The 20,714-nt window shown below is 48.2% G+C and overlaps 1 protein-coding gene across 2 annotated transcripts; it reads right to left on the bottom strand.

Annotated features, from left to right (window-relative positions):
• Positions 1-1,518: 1,518 nt before the first annotated feature.
• PML (PML nuclear body scaffold) lies at positions 1,519-20,708 on the bottom strand. Of its 2 annotated transcripts, none has more exons than XM_081925651.1 (9): positions 20,520-20,708; positions 17,379-17,848; positions 14,857-15,234; positions 12,833-13,041; positions 10,417-10,472; positions 9,859-9,942; positions 8,602-8,854; positions 7,166-7,218; positions 1,519-1,767 (listed from the first exon to the last, which is right to left on the bottom strand). In XM_081925651.1, exons 1-9 carry the CDS (start codon positions 20,703-20,705, stop codon positions 1,765-1,767), a joined length of 1,692 nt encoding a protein of 563 aa, XP_081781777.1. In that variant the 5' UTR covers positions 20,706-20,708; the 3' UTR covers positions 1,519-1,764. The 2 variants fall into 2 exon arrangements, with proteins under 2 accessions (XP_081781777.1, XP_081781778.1); XM_081925652.1 differs by having other exon boundaries at positions 1,520-1,767; positions 20,487-20,622.
• Positions 20,709-20,714: the final 6 nt, after the last annotated feature.

The following is a 20,714-nucleotide window of genomic DNA, read 5'->3' as shown; positions in this document are numbered from 1 at the left end:
GACTGAAACTTAAGCTCAAATTTCCAATCAGTGCAGATCCCACAACTTCCTGCTGAAATCCTGATAACTTTTCATACCACTGATCTTGCAGGCTTTTTCTAACATCACCCCCCCCCCTTTGTCGTGCTACAGGGCAGGAATGTCCATCTAGAAAGCAATAATGTGGCAACGCAGGGAAAGCGTCTTAGAACAACTAATGAAGTGGACTGATCTAGGGACAATCCGTAATATTGCACTGATACTGCGTCAATGAATTGCTGCAGAAGAAAAGCAAACACAAGCCCACAACACCAGGCTGGAGGGGCCCTAAAAAAATTGAGCCTGGCTGCTGGATGAGGCCCATGACTCCTGTTCTCACAGTGGCCAACTAGATGCCTCAAATGGGAAACCCACAAGCAAGACATGGAGGGAATGGCCCTCGTCTTCTAGATTTCTCCCCAACAACCAGTAAAGAGTGTCATGCCTAAAGGCCAACATTAAGACATCCTCATTGCTCACAGGCAATGCCTCTATTGCCTTTTTGCTCCCTCCAGTCTTTTAAGTGGGTATCTATGTCCCAGTCTGTACCTGTATACAGTGGTACCTCTACTTACGGACGCGATCCATTCCGGGGTGCCGCTCACACACCGAAAAGTCTGTAAGTAGAGCACCGCTTCTGCGCATGACGTGATAGAGCACTCCTGCGCATGCACGAAGTTTGCAAATCGCTCCTGCAGATGCGCAAAGCACGCAGATCGCTCCTGCGCATATTGGCGAACCCGGAAGTAAACACTTCCAGGTTTGCCGCGTTCGTAACCAGAAAAAACGTAACGTAAACCTAACGCAACTAGAGGTATGACTGTAACTATTTAAAAAAAATCTATTTCTACAGTTAATCTCTTTGGGATGTTTTGTCATGAGTAGCAATCCAGAAATGAAATAAATGTGCCTAATTCTCTGTTAATGCCCTCTAAGGCACCAGCTGGCAGCAGTGAATTTCTGAAATGAGTCAGAATCCAGGTGGGGCTATTGATCTCCCGCCTCTTCTAGGCATCTGGCTGGAAGACAGGCTGGGCCTTTGCTTTGACCCAGCACTGCGCTCCTGAATTTCCAGTCCCCCATAAAAAAAACTGAGCATAACGTTCAGTCTTGCCAACCCTCCTTGATTTTTTCAAGCCTCCTGGGTGCATCTGTTCCCATGGCAGGAGAGAAAATAACCGAGGGGGTGCATGTAGCAAACACTCAGCTTTACGCATTGAACATGTTTCATGACAATAGTACCTTACAAAATTCCTAAGCTAATAATTGGACAGAAGGGATGGCACAGGCCAAATCTCAGCTGCCTTAAGACTGCCACCAGCCCTTGCCAGATAAAAGGAGAGGGGTGGCAAGCCATTGGGGAGAATCGATGGGCGGTGCCTTGGCCCACCGATGGGCTTAAGGTAAAATTCACCGCTGACCAGGGAAACACATGTTCCTTCTCAGAAGACCGCTGCCTGTGATCACCTGTTGCTCCAGGTGGATGCTAAGTACAAGGTATTGCAGCAGCAGCATCATCACCTAAAGGCACTTGTGCTGCCCGGGCAGGAATGAGGAGTGGGCAGCCTCAGGGTCAAGACGTTCTCTGCAGAATCAGCCAGCGGAAGGCAGAAAGAGAGATGTGGGCATCTTGGCAAGCGACGTCATGGCTGGGGTTTCGAGGTCAGCTTTGGAAAAGGCACCTCTGCCCTGCTGCTGTCGACACCCCCTCAGACCTCGGGCGGGCATTCCAGCAGTGGTGGGCAATCACTGAAAGGAAACAGACCATAGTGAATGTTTTCGTCCAGCAGACCAAGTGCAGCAGTGTAATGGCAGGTGCCAATCTGAACTTTTTGTTTTAATTTCTTCCTTTCATAAAATTTGTGCACGGCTTGTTCGTGGAGGAAAACATTGAAGCGGTTTACAAAAAGATAAAGTGAGACAATATGAAAATGCAGCAATACTTTAAAACATACTGTCAGGGGTTCAGGAGCAGAGGCACAGGGGAAAGAGGAAGCGGAGAGCGAAGGGGAACAATCCGAGGGCAGCGTAGGTGAGGATGACAGTGGGGCAAGAGATTCCATGAGCCTGTCCAGTGATTCGGAAGATTCCCAGAAGGGGGCACCGATAGCCAGAGCAAGGGGGGTCCCGGGAGGGACGCACCAGAAGCAAGGGACCAGCGGTGACTCCCAAAGCAGCAGCTGGAGATCGGGACCAGTTTCCCCACCAGAGCGTAGCGGGGGGGAAGAGTCCCAGGTGTCAGGACCGGTTTCCCCTCCAGGGGAAAGAGAAGATGAGTCAGGGCTGACCACGCCCCTATCGCTGAGTGAGGGAATAGAGGGGAAGTCAGATCCAGTTAGCCCCTCCGAAGGGGGAAGCAGTGAAAGAAGCAGTGTAACGGTCAGGAGGAAGGTTACCGGCTGGGCGCGCGCGCCAAGTTCAAATGCACAGGCGCGCGGGACAGCCGGGAGCGCGGACTGGGAGCCAGGTCCTAAAGCACGCCGGAGGCAGGGGGAAGAATCCGGGGACTCTTCAGCATCAGCATCAGAAGAGTCCAGAAAGGGCAACACCCCAGCGGGCAGAAGGACCCAGAGGAGAAAGGAGCAAAGGAGGAGGTGGAGCAAGGCTAGGGTCTTGAACTGGTGTCTGGGGGGAGGAGATTCAGACGGAGCTTCAGCGGTCTAGGGTTGAGACGTAGAGCTGCGCGCCGCGGCTTTGGAATCGAAACTGAACCTTAATAAAGACTTTTGTATATAACAAGAACTGGCATTGGTCCTCTGTGAGCTGGGACCTTGGGCAGCTCTGACACATACAAAAAGATAAAAGACTAAAACAGGTTAAAATTCTGCCCAGTATTTCTAAGCACCTGGGTAGGTTTGTCTAGGCACAAATGTTTTTAGCAGGCATGGACAGAAATACTGTTGAAGGCACCTGCTTGATATCAATAGGTGGGGAGTTCGAAACTTTTTCTGTGGCTTGTTACTGTAGCTCATGGCATCAGTAGGGAGGGCATAAACTTGGATGTAAAATATATCCTTCAATGAACGAAGGAGGAATCCTGGAAGAAATTGACAAGACCGTCTTTCCTTGGACATTTTTGAACAGAGGCTGGATGGCCAGGGATAGTTTGGTTGTTATTCCTGCACTGAAGGAGGTTGGACTAGATTACTCTTGAGGTCCCTTCCACCTCTACAATTCTGTGGTTCTATGATTTCCTAAGTCTTTATATGTAAAGGTCAGCATGGTAATATAAAGGATGTTTCCTGCATTGATTATGGTAAGATAAAGTTAGACATTGATGCCGAAATCCAGCATCGCCTGAGCTCTGCGAGTGTGGCTTTCTCCCAATTGAAGTGCAGAGTCTTTGAGGACCGGGACATTCGCAGGGAAACCCAAATGCTTGTTTACAAATCTATTTTGCTACCAACCTTACTGTATACTTGTGAAACATGCACCACTTACAAAAGCCATCTCCAACTCCTCGAAAGATTCCATCAACGGCATCTCTGAAAATTTTTACACATCACTTGGGAAGACAGGCAAACTAATGCCAGTGTACTGGAAGAAGCAAAGATCACCAGTGTTGAAGCAATGATTCTTCAATATCAACTTCGTTGGACTGGTCATGTTGTGCGGATGCCTGATTATCATCTTCCAAAGCAACTACTCTATTCCAAACTTAAAAATGGAAAGCGTAATGCTGGTGGTCAACAAAAGAGGTTTAAAGACTGTCTCAAAGTAAATCTAAAAAATGTAGTATAAACTCCGACAACTGGGAAACACTTGACTGCGAGCACTCCAGTTGGAGAACAGCCTTTACCAAAGGTGTCGTGGACTTTGAAGACACGCGAACTCAGAAAGTAAGGGGAAAATGTGCTCAGAGGAAGGCACGCTTGGCAAATCCACACCATCAACTCCCGCCCAGGAACCAATGTCCCCAATGTGGAAGGACGTGTGGGTCCAGAATTGGCCTCCAAAGTCATTTACGGACTCATTGTTAAAACCGTGTTCATGGAAGACAATCTTACTCGGCTACGAGTGATCGCCAAAGATGGTAAGATAAAGTTAGAACTCGGGAAACAAAGAAAGATAACCTGTTATTCATTTCTCACTAGGAATATATTCTTTAACTAGCAACTAAATAAGGATGTGGGTGGTGCTGTGGGTTAAACCACAGAACCTAGAACTTCCCGATCAGAAGGTCGGCGGTTCGAATCCCCGCGATGGGGTGAACTCCCGTCGCTCGGTCCCTGCTCCTGCCAACCTAGCAGTTCGAAAGCACGTCAAAGTGCAAGTAGATAAATAGGTACCGCTCCGGCGGGAAGGTAAACGGCGTTTCCGTGCGCTGCTCTGGTTTGCCAGAAGCGGCTTAATCATGCTGGCCACATGACCCGGAAGCTGTACGCCAGCTCCCTTGGCCAATAAAGTGAGATGAGCGCCGCAACCCCAGAGTTGGCCACAACTGGACCTAATGGTCAGGGGTCCCTTTACCTTTTAAATAAGGATAACAATATAAGGAGCAAACAAGAATTTGTAAGAAATGGACAATGAAATGAAGGAATTGTCATGGAATTCTACTCTTATGATCCAAAGCAGAACTCAACGTATAGTTAGCAGTGTAAAAACTTAAAACACGTTGCAGGATTCCCAAACAATAGACGAGAGGCCATTGTATTTCATCCAGCAGAGCTTTACTGCTACGTAAGGCAAATGAGCATGATGGTCGCAAATCCAATACATTCAGGACTGGCACTGTCCATAACTAATCCAGTTGCAGCAGACTTAACTTAAACTTACAATAACTTATAGTAAGACTCAACCTTAACACTGAGCATACGGAACACCAGAAGAAAAGAGAGAAGAGAGAAAGCAAAACCCAGGCTCCTTCTGGCCTCTTATTGTCAGCGTGACCTTGACAGAAGGAGATAACAGAATCAGTTTAAGCCAGCTGTACTCAGCCGCTCCGAAGGAATAACCCAAACACCACGAACCGTCTGCTTGTTTCTTTCACACAGAGAAGCTTCCAGAGAACCCTCTTGAATTAATTAGAGTAGGAAAGATGTCTACGCACAGATCAATACTTTCTGTACTAAGAAATGCATACTGACAGGAATGTCTGTAGGTGTTATGGCCAAATCCTCAACCTGAAGACCTCCTCCCCTCTCCATAACCAAACATGGGGTCAAAACAGCACTTAAACCCCAGATTTGCGATGGTGGGTGAGCTCTCACAAGCTCCAACATGGATCCCCTTTCCATTGTGCTCTCAAGGACCGGCCTGACATGATGCTTCACTCAGTGAAGAGGCCCCCCCCCCCTGCAACCAAATGCTTCTTTTCCATTTCCTCTTACCCCCTCTTACTTCTTAGGAGGCCCAGCTGCCAGTCTGGCCCAGTCTGCTGCCCTCCAGCTCCCTGGCAGCGTGGCCAATGGCTAGAGATGATGGACACTGGAGTCCTACCAGATCTGGAGGACAGGAGCCTGGGAGAGACAGCAACATCATCCTAGCAGCACCAGCAAACTCACTCCCTGCATTGCAGGGGAGCTGGACTAGATGACCCTCAGGGTCCCTGCCACTAGTCTATTACCGCAAGACCTCAAGGACCGCCTCTCCCCATGTGAACCGAACCCTGCAACCCTCTCCTGAGGCCCTTCCCTGGGTGCCTCCTCCAACTCTTTAGGGGCCAGGCAAAAACATTACTCTTCTCTCAGGCCTTTGGGTAACTAAACAATGTATGGGCTTTTAAACCGGGGGGGGGGCGGGGCGTGATGCTTTTGTTTGCTACTATGACATATATTTTTATATTATAAACCACCCTGTGATATTTTTATATTATAAACCACCCTGTGATACTCGGATGAAGGGCAGTATAGAAATTTAATGAATGAGTGCCTGGAGGCGGTAGGAGGATGGATGGCGGCTAACAGATTGAGGTTGAATCCTGATAAGACAGAAATACTGTTTTGGGGGGACAGGGGGCGGGCAGGTATGGAGGACTCCCTGGTCCTGAATGGGGTAACTGTGCCCCTGAAAGACCAGGTGCGCAGCCTGGGAGTCATTTTGGACTCACAGCTGTCCATGGAGGCGCAGGTTAATTCTGTGCCCACCTGGTACGCAGGCTGACACCCTACCTGCCCGCAGACTGTCTCGCCAGAGTGGTGCATGCTCTAGCTATCTCCTGCTTGGACTACTGCAATGTGCTCTACGTGGGGCTACCTTTGAAGGTGACCCGGAAACTGCAATTAATCCAGAATGCGGCAGCTAGACTGGTGACTGGGAGCAGCCGCCAAGACCACATAACACCAGTCCTGAGAGATCTGCATTGGCTCCCAATACGTTTCCGAGCACAATTCAAAGTGTTGGTGCTGACCTTGAAAGCCCTAAATGGCCTCAGTCCTGTATACCTGAAGGAGCGTCTCCACCCCCATTGTTCAGCCCGGACACTGAGGTCCAGCACCGAAGGCCTTCTGGCGGTTCCCTCATTGCGAGAAGTGAGGTTACAGGGAACTAGACAGAGAGCTTTCTCGGTGGTGGTGCCCGCCCTGTGGAACGCCCTCCCACCAGATGTCAAGGAAATAAGCAGCTATCCTATTTTTAAAAAGGCAGTCCTGTTGAGGGAAGTTTTTAATATTTAATGCTGTATTGTTTTTAACACTCGATTGGGAGCCGCCCAGAGTGGCTGGGGAAACTCAGCCAGATGGGCGGGGTATAAATGATGATGATGATGAATGATTCTATGACCTTGGAAGGTGGTGGACTCTTCTACCTTATGGGAGGCTTTTAAGGAGAGGCTGGATGGCCATCTTTATGTCGTTCCCATAATTCTGTACCCATCAACGGACCCTCAATGGACAAAGGGCGTGGGAGAAATCAGCAGGCTTGTAGGAACCTCAAGGTTTGCAGGAATTGGGGTGGGGGGGAGAATGCAATGCTGAGTGTCCAGGGAAAGAGGGGGACCCAAAAACAGACGGACTGGAGTAGCCTGGGAGAGGGCACAGCTGCCTATCTGGAACCCTGCAGAGAAGACCTGTGCCCCACTCCGCTTTGCCGCCGATCCCCCTCGCCTCCTCTAACTCCTGTCACCCCAGGAGTCATGGGACCTCTTGAAATGTGCAGGCTGCAGCTTTCCTTTCCACGGAGCCTGCGGTGGGGTCTCTGGCCTACTCACCATCATGTCGTCTTCAGTGTCCTCGGAGCTGCTGATCAGGATGCTGGCGACCTCTGCAAGCAGATGGAGGACAAACAAAGTGTCACCCACACTTCAGAGCGCACAAACCGTGGAACTCCCTCCTAGCCAGCGGGGCTCTGCTCTGCCCCCCCCCCCTTGCTGGAGACAGCAGGAGCCGAGAGAGCTGCTCTTGTGCTCGGGGGTCCTGCTTGCTCCCTTCCCACAAGGAAAAAGGCACACCAAGAACTCAGGCCAAATGTACCATATTTTCGCCCTATAGGACGCACCGGCCCATAGGACGCACCTAGTTTTTTGGGGGGGAAATAAAGGGGGGAAATTATTCCCCCCCAGCTGCGGATATCTGCCCGAAGCACGGGGTGCTCTGCTTCAGCGTGCCCCACGCTCCGGGCAGCAGGCTGCAGATATCTGCCTGAATCGCGGGGCGCTCTGCTTCGGCGCGCCCCACACTCTGGGCAGCAGGCTGCTATCCGCAGCCTAGGGAGCCCTGCGGGGACTCTCGTGGGCTCCCCAGGCTTGCTGATAGCTTCCTGAAGCCTGGAGAGCGAGAGGGGTCGGTGCGCACTGACCCCTCTCGCTCTCTATGCTTCAGCGAAAGCCTGCATTCGTCCCATAGGACGCACACACATTTCCCCTTCATTTTTGGAGGGGGAAAAGTGCGTCCTATAGGGCGAAAAATACGGTAAGTTTCAATAGTGGGAGTGGACCCTACTCGCAAATCAATAGTCAATAGTAATAAAAACTGATCCATTCAAAAGTATATATTCTGACAAGGATTACAAACTCAAATAGATATTACAAACTCTAACAGAAATTTCAAACTCATAAAGATATGTATAACACAATAATTCATTACAGAATTAGGGATAAGAGTTTATGAGTAGAGATAAGTTCATGTTAGTCCATAGTCAGATTCAACGTGAAGGTCTTAATTTCATTCATTGAGCAGAAGTCAGAAGTCAATTATGGATCAGAAGCCAGGACAGGGCCCTGTTTCGATGTATACACCTTCATCAGCTAATTTTTAAAGGTTCGTGTAAGTTTGAAGACGTTCGGATAAATGTATCCTGTTATTTTCTACATTTCTCATCGAATCTGGACTAACATGAACTTTTCTCTACTCATAAACTCTTATCTCTAATTCTGTAACGAATTATTGTGTTATACATAGCTTTATGAGTTTGAGTTTGTAATCTCTATTTGAGTTTGAAATCCTTATCAGAATACATACTTTTGAATGGATCAGTTTTTGTTAAAATAGACTATTGATTTGTGAGTAGGGACCACTCCCACTATGGAAACTTACATTGGCCTGAGTTCTTGGTGTGTTTTTTTCTTGGTATATTTAATAACAAGAACTCCCTTCTCACAAAGGGGAATCTGGTGAGCAGAGGAGGCCGGGCAAGATAGGACGTTACCCGATTCACAGATCTCGTGCACAGAATTCTCCAAGAGCTCCACCGCATTGACCGCCCCACACTGCTCCCTCTCTGGTGTCGATTCGCGGGGGGAAGGGGACCAGGAACTCAACCCAACATCCTGGACATGCATCTCGGAGTTCTGCCCGTCATCATGGTAGTGGTCCTCCAGCTTCATCACCTTGGGAGAAGCCTGAATGGACTTTTCCGTCTGTCCCATCAGCCGTTTCACTGGGCAGCTGATCGAGGAGACCTAAAAAGCAAGAGTAACACAAATTTAAAAACGAGACCAGCTATTTTTAATCCCAATAAATCAATAATAAATTATTATCAATAGTAAATCCATTGGAGAACCTCAGAAAATCTGCATTTGTGCAACGTGTTATGCGCTTGGGCGACTGCGGAAAAAACGGCAGACGAGCTGTGTGTTTCCAAAACACTTTTTATGACGCCTGGTGGGATTTTATTTCTAGAGCTTCAGATTTAAGATATTTGACTTAAAGATACCCTCCATACCCTCGTCCACAGGGAAACATGGATGCCTCAATTGGCATTGGTGGGTAACCATTTTCTTTTATTATATAATGTTTGCTTGCTTTGTAAATGACATGAAGTAACACACAGGTGGTACTGTGGTCTAAACCACAGAGCCTAGGGCTTGCCGATCAGAAGGTCGGTGGTTCGAATCCCCGTGATGGGTGAGCTCCCGTTGCTCGGTCCCTGCTCCTGCCAACCTAGCAGTTTGAAAGCACATCAAAGTACAAGTAGATAAATAGGTACCACTCTGGCGGGAAGGTAAACGGCATTTCTGTGCGCTGCTCTGGTTCGCCAGAAGCAGCTTAGTCATGCTGGCCACATGACCCGGAAGCTGTATGCCGGCTCTCTTGGCCAGTAAAGCGAGATGAGCACCGCAACCCCAGAGTCGTCCGCAACTGGACCTAATGGTCAGGGGTCCCTTTACCTTTAACACCCTAATACCACACTTTTGGGCTGTTAGTAATGGCAACGAGGGAAATCATTCTTAATAATAATATTAATTCACAACTCATGGATCCTTTAGCTGTGATTCCTGCATTGCAGAGGGGCGGGTAAATGTCTCTTGGGGTCTCCTTCCAGCTCTACAACTTTATGATCTTCCCTTGGCTGAAAGTACAGCACCCATCAGCTCAGAAGGAGCTGGGACAGCCTGTCAGCAAAGAGAGAGAAGAATCAAAAGAACAGAAGACACAAAACTGTTATGAGCAGCAGAGAACTTACAAATCCATGAGGTGTCTTCCTGAGACTGAGGGTGTACGTGGGCGCCTGGCTCCTTGGCTGGCTTTTCTCATTATGAAGACCTTTCTGTACGCAAAAGTGACAAAGGCAGAATTTTTAAAGCGCTGTAACAGTTAGGGGGCGACTGACAGTGAACCTTGGAGACCAAGAAAACAGGCTGATCCTGTTCTTCAGAACAAGCACATTGTTCTCCCGGGCAAACTGTCATCTCACATACCAACTAACCTTACATTCTTCTGTTTAATTTTCAAGAGATGTGTCCTTAAAGTGCTCATACCAGAACAAAGGAAATTTGCAGCAATATGAAACGGCTAAATTACAATACATCAAGAAGTTCAGTCCTATTGCTTGTGCACTGAACTCAGGGAATGATTTTTATTTTTATCCTCCCACATGTTACCAGTGCCAGGATATCTGTGTTCTCAACAGCAATGAATGGCCACTGCTATTTTCCACTGTCTTGGTACTTTCTACATTTTGCTCCCCTCTCAGCTCCCTGTTTCCTCTACGTCCACTTCCACGTTTCCTATCCCAGCTCACCGAACAGACCACCGGGGCAGCTGGCCGAGAAACAGAAGGCAGGCAGCCGACAGCATCTGCAAGAAAAGAAAGAGGGCAGAGTGTTCCAACGTGTTTGGATGAGGCCCTTCACTTCATTTCCCCCATATTATACCACCTTTTTCTCCATGGAGGTCATGACTCTCTCCCGCTCCTCATTTAATCCCAACAACCCTGTGAGGTAGGATAGCCTGAGAGCGAGTGACTGGCCCCAGGTCACATGCAGTGAGCTTCATGGCTGAGTGGAGATTCGAACCCTGGTCTCTCCCAGGTCCTAGTCTCTCTCTTAGCTCAGTTGGGAATGGACTCAGCTGTTCAGCACCAGCAGCAGAGCTCATTTAAGTGTGTGTGATCTAAAACTGAGCACCAAAACCTCCTCTCCTGTGGACTCCACCCACATGAGCTTCTCACGATGGGCTTTATTAAAGCAAAAGGGCTAATTGGACAGCGTCTGAAGGACTTAAGAGCAACAGAACAATCTGGCCATTATAAAGAAACTCTGTCCTTGGTATGCCTTGTTTTTCCCTTCTCAGTTTGATTCCCTGACACCATATTTGTATAAATTAACTATCCCAAAATACAGACGTGCCTTCGCACTGGCCAGATGGAATGTGATGCCCTCTGCCATACTTGAGGGCAGATACCAAAAGATTCCAACTGAGAAACGACTCTGCCCCTGTGTTGATGGCAATATGGAAACAGTGGCTCATGTTCTCCTGTCCTGTCCCCTTTATAAAGATCTGAGGAAGGAGATCATCACCCCATTCTTCCTTACCATCCCAGGCCGCCCATCTGCGGCCACATTGTTCTTTCTTTTATCAGATCAAAATGATCAGACAACAGCAAAGGTTGCTATCTGAAGGCAGCCCTGTTTAGGGAAGCTTTTAATGTTTGATGTATTAGAGTATTTTAATATTTTTTTGGGAAGCCGCCCAGAATGGCTGGGGAAGCCCAGCCAGATGGGCAAGGTATAAATAATAAATTATTATAAATTATTATTATTGCTAGGTTTATCGAGGGTGCAGTGAGATTAAGGGCCACTATCTGAACGATAATCTTGGTCATCTGATTGTCCTTTTTACCCATTGTTGACTTTTTAATTGTATATATTGCTTGTTTTATGTTGCTATGGCTGTTGGCTAATGCGAATTAAGTTTATCTACCGTATTTTTCGCTCTATAAGATGCACCAGACCACAAGACACACCTAGGTTTTGGAGGAGGAAAACAAGAAAAAAATATATATTCTGAATCTCAGAAGCCAGAACAGCAAGAGGGATCGCCGCGCAGTGAAAGCAGCAATCCCTCTTGCTGTTATGGCTTCTGGGGTAGCTGCTCAGCCTGCATTCGCTCCATAAGACGCACACACATTTCCCCTTACTTTTTAGGAGGGAAAAAGTGAGTCTTATAGAGCAAAAAATACGTATCTATCTATCTTTGCACAGAGCTCAAGTCAGCAAAGGAGGACCACAGGTCCAGGGTGGAGAACTTGTAATCTTCCAGCAGGGACTGGAGTCCAGCTCTCACCATCCTTGACCGCTAGCCCTAAGGACAATAGGACAGCCTGCTGAATCAGGCCAGTGGCCCACCTAGTCCAGCATCCTGGTTGCACAGCAGCCAGTAGGACGTCTCCAGGAAGGCTGCAAGCAGGATTCAAGTACAACAGCCATCTCCCGCCCCCTTGGGCCTCTGCAGCTACTGACATGCAGAGGAATGGTGCCTCTGATGGTGGGGGCAGAACAGAGCCCCTATCACTAGCAGCCATCAATAGCTTTATCCCCTTCTGGTGCATTCAGTGCTAGTCCTACTCATAGTAGACCCATTGACGTTAATGGACAAGACTAACCAAGGTTCATGCTTTTGAATTATGGTGCTGGAGGAGACTCTTGAGAGTCCCATGGACTGCAAGAAGATCAAACCTCCATTCTGAAGGAAATCAGCCCTGAGTGCTCACTGGAAGGACAGATCCTGAAGCTGAGGCTCCAATACTTTGGCCACCTCATGAGAAGAGAAGACTCCCTGGAAAAGACCCTGATGCTGGGAAAGATGGAGGGCACAAGGAGAAGGGGACGACAGAGGATGAGGCGGTTGGACAGTGTTCTCGAAGCTACCAGCATGAGTTTGACCAAACTGTGGGAGGCAGTGGAAGACAGAAGTGCCTGGTGTGCTCTGGTCCAGGGGGTCACAAAGAGTTGGACACGACTAAACAACAACAACAACAACAACCAAGGTTCAATGGCCAATGTGCCCTGCGATTCACATTCATTCTCACAACCAGCGGGACAGGGTGACAGAGAATTACGGCAATCGAAGCCCAAAGCTTTTTCCTGCTGAAAAAGCCAGCAGGGCCCCCTGGCAAGGGAGGGGCGAAGAGAGCAGGATTGCAGGAAGTGCCTCACCTTCGCAGCCTCTCACCCTGTTAAACAGGGCCAGGAGTTCGCCTCTGACCTCCGAGATGTTATCCGCCTGGACCCGGAAACCCACGGCCAGCACCTTCTCCCTGCGGAGATCGTCTAGGGACTCCTTGACGAAGGGGGCCATGTCCAGCACCTCCTGGTCCGAAGCAAAGAGGTTCATCTTCTCCACCAGCCGCTCGCCGGACTCCAACCTGCCGTGGTTAGAATCATTTAACAATAATTTATTATTTCTACCCAGCCCACCTGGCTGGGTTTCTCACTGGATCATTACCGCTTTACTGAACTGTCTTGGTGGCTCAGATCCATTTGTTGCTGTGCATTGCTTCAGTTAAATGCTATCATGTTTTAACATTCATATCGATGGCACTGTTTTGCTGTTTCTTAAATTATTATTACTTATTTTATAACATTTATAAACCTCTTGATTGGTAAACAAAAAATAGAAAACACCCCCCAAAGCGGTTTACAGAGAAAACAATAAAATAAAAACTTTAAAATGCTTTAAAACACACAAAAAGTTAAAGGGATTAAGTACAAATAAGTATTATAGTATTAATGCAAAATAAGGTTAAAATATGTTAAGATAATTATATGACAGAAAATAGAGAAAGATGGAAAGGAATTGCCGAAACAATTAATAGAAGTGGAATACAAAAAGGGAGGTGAGAGGAGGTCGTTGAAACAAGGGAATGAAAGATAGGGTATTGAAATGGTACGATGTATGTTTTAAATTGTTTTTGCTCAGTCTTGTTTAGTTTATTGTGTTAATGTTGTGTTGTGTATTGTTTATATAATGTATTGTATTGTTTTTCCTTTCTTTTATCTTTTCTTTTATCTTTTCTTTTTTCTTTTTTGTAAGGTTTAAAAGCAATAAATATTATTTAAAAAAATAAATAAAACACACAAAAAGTTAAAATACTAAAACAGATTAAAAATACCTCAACTTTTTAAAGCATCTAGGTAGGCTGGTCCAAACAAGAATGTTTTCAGCAGGCCCTGAAAGGAATACAGTGAAGACGCCTGCTTGTCTCACTAGGCAGGGAGTTCCAAAGTGTACATGACGTCACACTAAATGACCGAGTCCTTACAAAGGCGGAATGGAGATTATGGGGCATCTGTAACAGGGCTCATTCCGTCAATTGGCACGGTGGAGAGGACATACGTCAAGTAAGCAGATTTTGTGGGCCAACTGGTCTCAAGTCTTTAAGGGCTTTATATACTGTATCATATGTGGTGGGATTGTAGCAAAATTTTAAAAAATTGGTAAATTATATAAGATGAGTTGAAGAAAATGTTCCATTTAAAATTTGTGAAAAAGCCTGAAGCTTTCTTGTTAGGGATTGTGGGAAAAGACCTGCCAAATAAACTAAAAAACATTTTCATGTATGTGACAACGGCGGCAAGAGTCTTATTAGCACAAGGATGGAAGAATGAGGAAATCCCAACTAAAGAGCTGTGGCAAGAAAAACTGATGGACTGTGCGGAATTGGCAAAATTTACACACAAACTACGTGACAAGGATAACTGTGGCGTTAAAGATGAATGGGAACCTTTTACGAAGTATTTGAAGAAACAACAAAATTAACTGTACTTCTTGCAGGTTTTGAATAAACATTCACAAACTCTTCATCGGTAATGTATAGATAGATAAATTAAGGATCTTTACAATTTTACAACAGATAAAATTGTGTGTCGAGGAACCAGAGAGAGTCACTAAGAGAAGTTTCTTTTATCTCTTTTGGGGGGGAGGGGAGGGGGGAATGGGGGGGCAAGAATGTGGATGATGTATTTCTGTTAAAATTGTTATGCTGGAATTCTTAATAAAAACATATAATAAAAAAGGGCTTTATATACTGAGAGTATCGCCTTGAACTTAGCCTAAAATGGCAGCTCCAAAGACCTGGGCATGGGCATTTTTGCGCATATGCAGAACCCTTGGACCCAAACCCCCACGTAAGAGGCAAACGGGCTGCACAAACATTAAACCAAATAAAAACGAAGCCAACCTCTTGACGATGCGCTCGGCGCACTGCAGCTTCCTCTGCACGTCCTCGCGCTCCTGGTGGAGCTGGCTGTCCACCTTCGCCAGGAGCTCCTCCCCCTTATTCTGGATCCACTGGACCATCTCCTCCACCTTCTCCTGGATCTCCTCTCGGGTCTCCTTGCGCACCTTTTCCAGCTGCTGCAGCCGTTCGTGGACGGTACTGTACGTCTTCTCATAGCTCCTCCTCTTCTCAGCAAGCTCCGCCTTTATCCTGCCCAGCTCCTCCTTCCTGCCTTCGATTTCCGCGCGGATGTCGCAGTACAGCTTGGCGTTGTAGTGCTCGCCGTCGAGCAGAGCGCAGGAGCAGCACAGGGGCTTGCGGCATCCGCGGCAGTAGATGCTGTTGACGTAAATACAATGTTCAAGGAATGAATGAATGAATGAATGAATGGCCACGGCAAGAAAAAGAGGCTGGACTACAGTGGATGGGCCATTGGCTTGATCCAGGAGGCTTTCCTTAGGGTCTTAAACAGGAAGGTAGTGTGGCACAGCGGTTAGAGTGCTGGCCTAGGACTTAGGAGACCCAAGTCCCCACTCAGCTACGAAGCCCCCTGGGCGGTCTTGGTCCTGTCAACATCTCTCAGGCTCACCTCCCTCACTGAGCAGAATTCCCTGGAGAACAGGTATAAGTGTAATAATAGATAGATAGATGATAGATAGACAGATAGATAGATGATAGATAAATAGATACTGTAGATAGATAGATAGATGATAGATAGATAGATAGATAGATAGATAGATAGATAGATAGATAGATATAGATATAGATATAGATAGATGATAGATAGATATAGATATAGATATAGATAGATGATAGATAGATAGATAGATAGATAGATAGATAGATAGATAGATAGATAGATAGATAGATAGATAGATAAATAGATAGATAAGCAACACCAGGCTTTGTGCTATCAGTTTCTCTATGGAAGGGGAAGGAGGGAGAACACTGGGAAGAAAGGAAAATGAAAACCGAAGGGGAAGGAAGTGGAAAGTTATGGAGGGACAGATGAGCCTATTTCTCCCCAATACAGTGGTACCTCGGGTTACATACGCTTCAGGTTACAGACTCCGCTAACCCAGAAATAGTACCTCGGGTTAAGAACTTTGCTTCAGGATGAGAACAGAAATCGTGCTCCAGTGGCGCAGCAGCAGCAAGAGGCCCCATTAGCTAAAGTGATGCTTCAGGTTAAGAACAGTTTCAGGTTAAGAACAGACCTCCGGAACAAATTAAGTACTTAACCCGAGGTACCACTGTATCAGTTTTCCATGTACTTGGACCACAGGTCTATTCCATCCAATTTTTTCCAGATTTAAAAACAACATGCTTGAAAAAAATAGCATTTAAACTGTAAGCATTAGAGTGCATTTAAATGTAAGTACTAATTAAAACATAAGTATTAACTGTAAGCACTGCATTTAAACTGTAAACATCAATTTACTGTTGGTAATAACAACAATCATCTTATTGTGCCTTTCCCCCACAAGTAGGATTCAAGGCAGCTCACGAAACTTAGAACAAGCATGGACAAAAACCAGAAAGGTAATGTTAAAAAGTGATTAAACTCTTGAAAAATGAAAACCGTATAAAAAACAAAGCTATTAAAATACAGATAATGAAAACAGCACAGCACCTTTAAAAGCCCTTTCTTTAAAAAGCAGTCCATTCCCAAAGGCCTGTTGGAGTAAAAAAGGTATCCAACTGCCAGTGGAAGGCCCACAATGAAGGCACCAGTCGGGCTTCTCCGGGGAGGGTATTCCAAAGTTGCCTGGGAGAAGCCACCACCGAGAAGGCGCTCTTCTCCTGTCCCCCACCCAGACCTCGCCTGCTCATCATGGGGTCCCAGGTGGCTGGCAATGCAAAATGAAGTTGGACGTGTGCCGTATGAGTGGGCACAGCCCAGATGACTGCCTGCATTCCCTCTCCCCCTTCACAGGCACTGGCCTGGTAAAGGTAAAGGGACCCCTGACCATTAGGTCCAGTCATGGCCGACTCTGGGGTTGCGGAGCTCATCTCGTTTTGCTGGCTGAGGGAGCCGGCGTACAGCTTCCGGGTCATGTGGCCAGCATGACTAAGCCACTTCTGGCGAACCAGAGCAGCGCACGGAAACACCGTTTACCTTCCCGCCGGAGCGGAACCTATTTATCTACATTTATCTACTTGCACTTGACGTGCTTTCGAACTGCTAGGTTGGCAGGAGCTGGGACAGAGCAACGGGAGCTTACCCGTCATGGGGATTCGAACCACTGACCTTCTGGTCGGCAAGCCCTAGGCTCTGTGGTTTAACCCACAGCGCCACCCGCATCCCTTCAGAGAAGTGTGACTAGCCCAAGGTCACCCAGCAGCTGCATATGGAGGAGCGGGGAATCAAACCCGGCTCACCAGATTATGAGTCCACCACTCTTAACCACTACACCACACTGGCTCATAGTGGCCTAGTAGCTTCCTGCAAACTATGCATTCCCCCCCTCCAGTAGCATTACCTTATAACCTGGGTGTGCTCCGAACATAAAAGGTTGCTGGACTTCTTTGCCCCCTCCAGGAAGCTCTGGGCGGTATCCTTCTTCAGATCGGCCAGTTTCTGGGTCTCGTGGCTCTTCTGCTTCAAGTACCACTGGTGAGACTTGTAGCATTTCAGGCAGAGGAACTCGGAGCACTCAGAACACCAGAAGTCGGCCGCATCTTTGCAGTTATCGCACACCAAATCCCTGTCACCGGCGATCTTCCGGTAGGTGTTCAGCTTGGCCTGGAGGCTTGCAAAGAGGACGTTATCTTGGAAGGGGACCCCGGTGGCACGCGCGAAGGAAAACCGGCAGACGGGACACTGGCCCACGGGTTTGTTCTCGTCCAGGCACTCCAGGCAGACGGTGTGAAGGCAGGCCAGGAGCTTGGGGTTCGGGGCCTCCCTCTGGCACCTCCCGCACAGCAAGAACTCAAATTCCTCCTCCATCTCCTGCAAAAAATAATTCTTTTTTAATGAGAGGATGAAGAAGAAGGAGGAGGAGGAGGAGGAAGAGGAGTTTGGATTTGAGACCCAAAGGAGTCTCCAAGCGGCTAACCTTCTCCTTTCCCTTCCTCCCCCACAACAAATACTCTGTGAGGTGAGTGGGGCTGAGAGACTTCAGAGAAGTGCGACTGGCCCAAGGTCACCCAGCAGCTGCACGTGGAGGAGCAGGGAAGCGAACCCAGTTCACCAGATTACGAGACTACTGCTGCAATGATATTGGGAAATCTTAGCAGGTTAAAACTTTGGCTCATGCAAAAAAAGAGCATTATGGAAGAGCCAAAAGCTGTAGAATGCTGGGAATGCGTATCTGGGTTTAATTACAGACTTTCTGTCTTTAAAAGTGTGAACTGGGTTATCTCCTTCATCTGCAGGAAGAGAGCTCCTAGTTGATTTGTAGTTTTGACAACTGGTTGTTTCAGACTTAGATTCAGTGTGAAAAGGTTTATCAGGCTAAATTTACAACTCAAAGAATCTGGTCTGTCTCTGGGAATGAGGGGAGTGGGGCTGAGAAACTTCAAGAAGTGTGACTAACCCAAGGCCACCCAGGGAATCTGTCAACATGGACTAGTGCCTTATCTCGGCTGCAACAACAGGGTGGCTCACAAGAGGCGATGTGATGGGAGTTTATAAAACAATGCACAGAGACAGAGAAATATTTTTCTCCCTCTGTCATAAGACTGGATCTTGTGGACAAAGTTCAATATTGGAAGATTCTGGGCAGATCAAATAAAGTCCTTCAGCCAGCGCAGTTAAACTATGGAACTATGGACGGCTTTTAAGAAAACAGAATGCAATGCAAAGGCTTGACGGAACAGAGCTGCCAAATACTGGAGCTTTGATTTTGGAAAAACAAAAGGGAAACCAGGAGTGGATGCGCAGATGAAAAAGGATAAGACTCTGTGTGCAGTCTGAATGGAACCTGGAAAAGAGGGATATTAATACAGCTGCATTTCTAATGAACTGGAAGAGGAGGAAACGAAAGAACTGACAAACAAGATTGATGGACTGATATAGGAATACAAACCAGGAAGCTGTGGCCCTCCAGATCTTGTCGGCCTCCATTTCCCTTGGGCCCCGGACATCATGGCTGGTGCTCAGGAAATGGTGGGCGTGCACAGAGTAGTCCAAGAACACTGGGAGGGCCACAGGACCCCCCCCCAAGCCCCAGGAACCTAGGAAGCTGCCCTATACATTACACTCAGGTCCGTCCTGTGGGGCAAACATCCGGGCAGGGGGGGCTCAACTGTGGGAAAGGGTTTTTGCATACCACAATTCAGAGTAAGTGAAGTCAGGCACTCCGTCACTTGAAGAGAGGCACACACGTGTATGACAATTCCTAAGAGCAGGGGAAGAGGCTGCTGGATGAGGCCAGTGGCCCATTTAGTTCAGCATCCTGTTCTTTTAGCATCTGAACAGCTGCCTGTGGGAACCTGCAAGCAGGAGATGAGCCAAAGGTTTCACTAGGGCACCACTCCGACCCCCTGGTCATTTTGGCAGCCCTTTTCGGAACCTTTTGGACATGGGTAGGCAAACTAAGGCCCGGGGGCCGGATCCGGCCCAATCACCTTCTAAATCCAGCTTGTGGATCAGCATGTTTTTACATGAGTCGAATGTGTGCTTTTATTTAAAATGCATCTCTGGGTTCTTTGTGGGGCATAGGAATTCGTTCATTTCTCCTCCCCAAAATATAGTCCGCCCCCCCCCCCAAGGTTTGAGGGACAGTGGACTGGCCCCCTGCTGAAAAAGTTTGCTGACCCCTGCTTTTGGAGGATTCCCTCGTTCCTGACCCTCGTCCACACTGTCAGGGGCTTATGGGAACTGTAGTCCAACAGCACCTGGGTGCCCAAAGGTCTTCTTTCCCCCCTGATCTATAGGAGGCGTCACCCAGCTGCACATTAAGAGGCTGTTGCGTCCAGAAAAAGCAGATAAAGTGTGTGTGCATGGGAGGGGCTGGCACAGCGGGCAAGATCCACTCCCCCCCGCCCCCATCTCCAGGCACAGAGCCCCCCCCCCCCACACACAAGGCTCTTTGGCAGTACAGGAGGCTGTTGAGTTACGCAGGCCCCGCAGATTCAGCCAAGCCAAGACCCCCCCCCCCATTCTTCGGACGAGGGAAAGGAATCTAGAGGGTCGGAGAGATCAGGACATAACGGGGGTCAGTGGCGTAGCGTGGGTTGTCAGCACCCGGGGCAAGGCAAGTAATTTGCGCCCCCTAACCCATGGATTTGCGCCCCCTAACCCTAACCCCCAGATGTTGCGCCCGGCCCCCCCTGCACCCCCCACGCTACGCCACTGCGGGGGGTTGGACTAGATGACCCTCCGGGTCCCTCCCGCCTCTACAATCCTTTTTCCCCTCGGCCATGTAGCTCCCTGGGTGACCTTGGGAGCCAGTCCCGCCCTCTCTCAGTCCAACCGACCTCACAAGGTTGTTGTGGGGATGAAATGGGGACGGGGAGGGGGGACCAATTCACGCCCCCTTGCGCTCCCCGGAGAGCCAAGACGTGGCGTATCGACGCAATGCATAAATAAAAGTTAATGCATGAATAAATAAAAGTTAATGCATAAATAAAACGCAGCCACGCACGCAAGTCAAAGGAACTCAGCTGAAAGGCGCGACCTGCAGCGGTGTCCGGATCGCGGAGCAGCAATCGGGTCTGGGGATGGCGGCGGCTGCGAGGCGTCTGGGTTCACTTTCGCTTTGTCCCGGCGAGGAGGCGGCGGAGGAAGCAGCGCGGGGCTGCCGGGAAAGGAGGGCCCTCCGGGAGGGAGGAGCAGCGCTGGCCCGGCCCGCCTGCAGCGGCATCCGGCTCCC

Source organism: Podarcis melisellensis (assembly GCF_964234715.1).
Source record: "Podarcis melisellensis genome assembly, chromosome: 9".
Lineage (NCBI taxonomy): Eukaryota > Metazoa > Chordata > Lepidosauria > Squamata > Lacertidae > Podarcis > Podarcis melisellensis.
The sequence above is the reverse complement of the archived record's forward strand: the minus strand, read 5'-3'. Positions and strand labels throughout refer to the sequence as shown.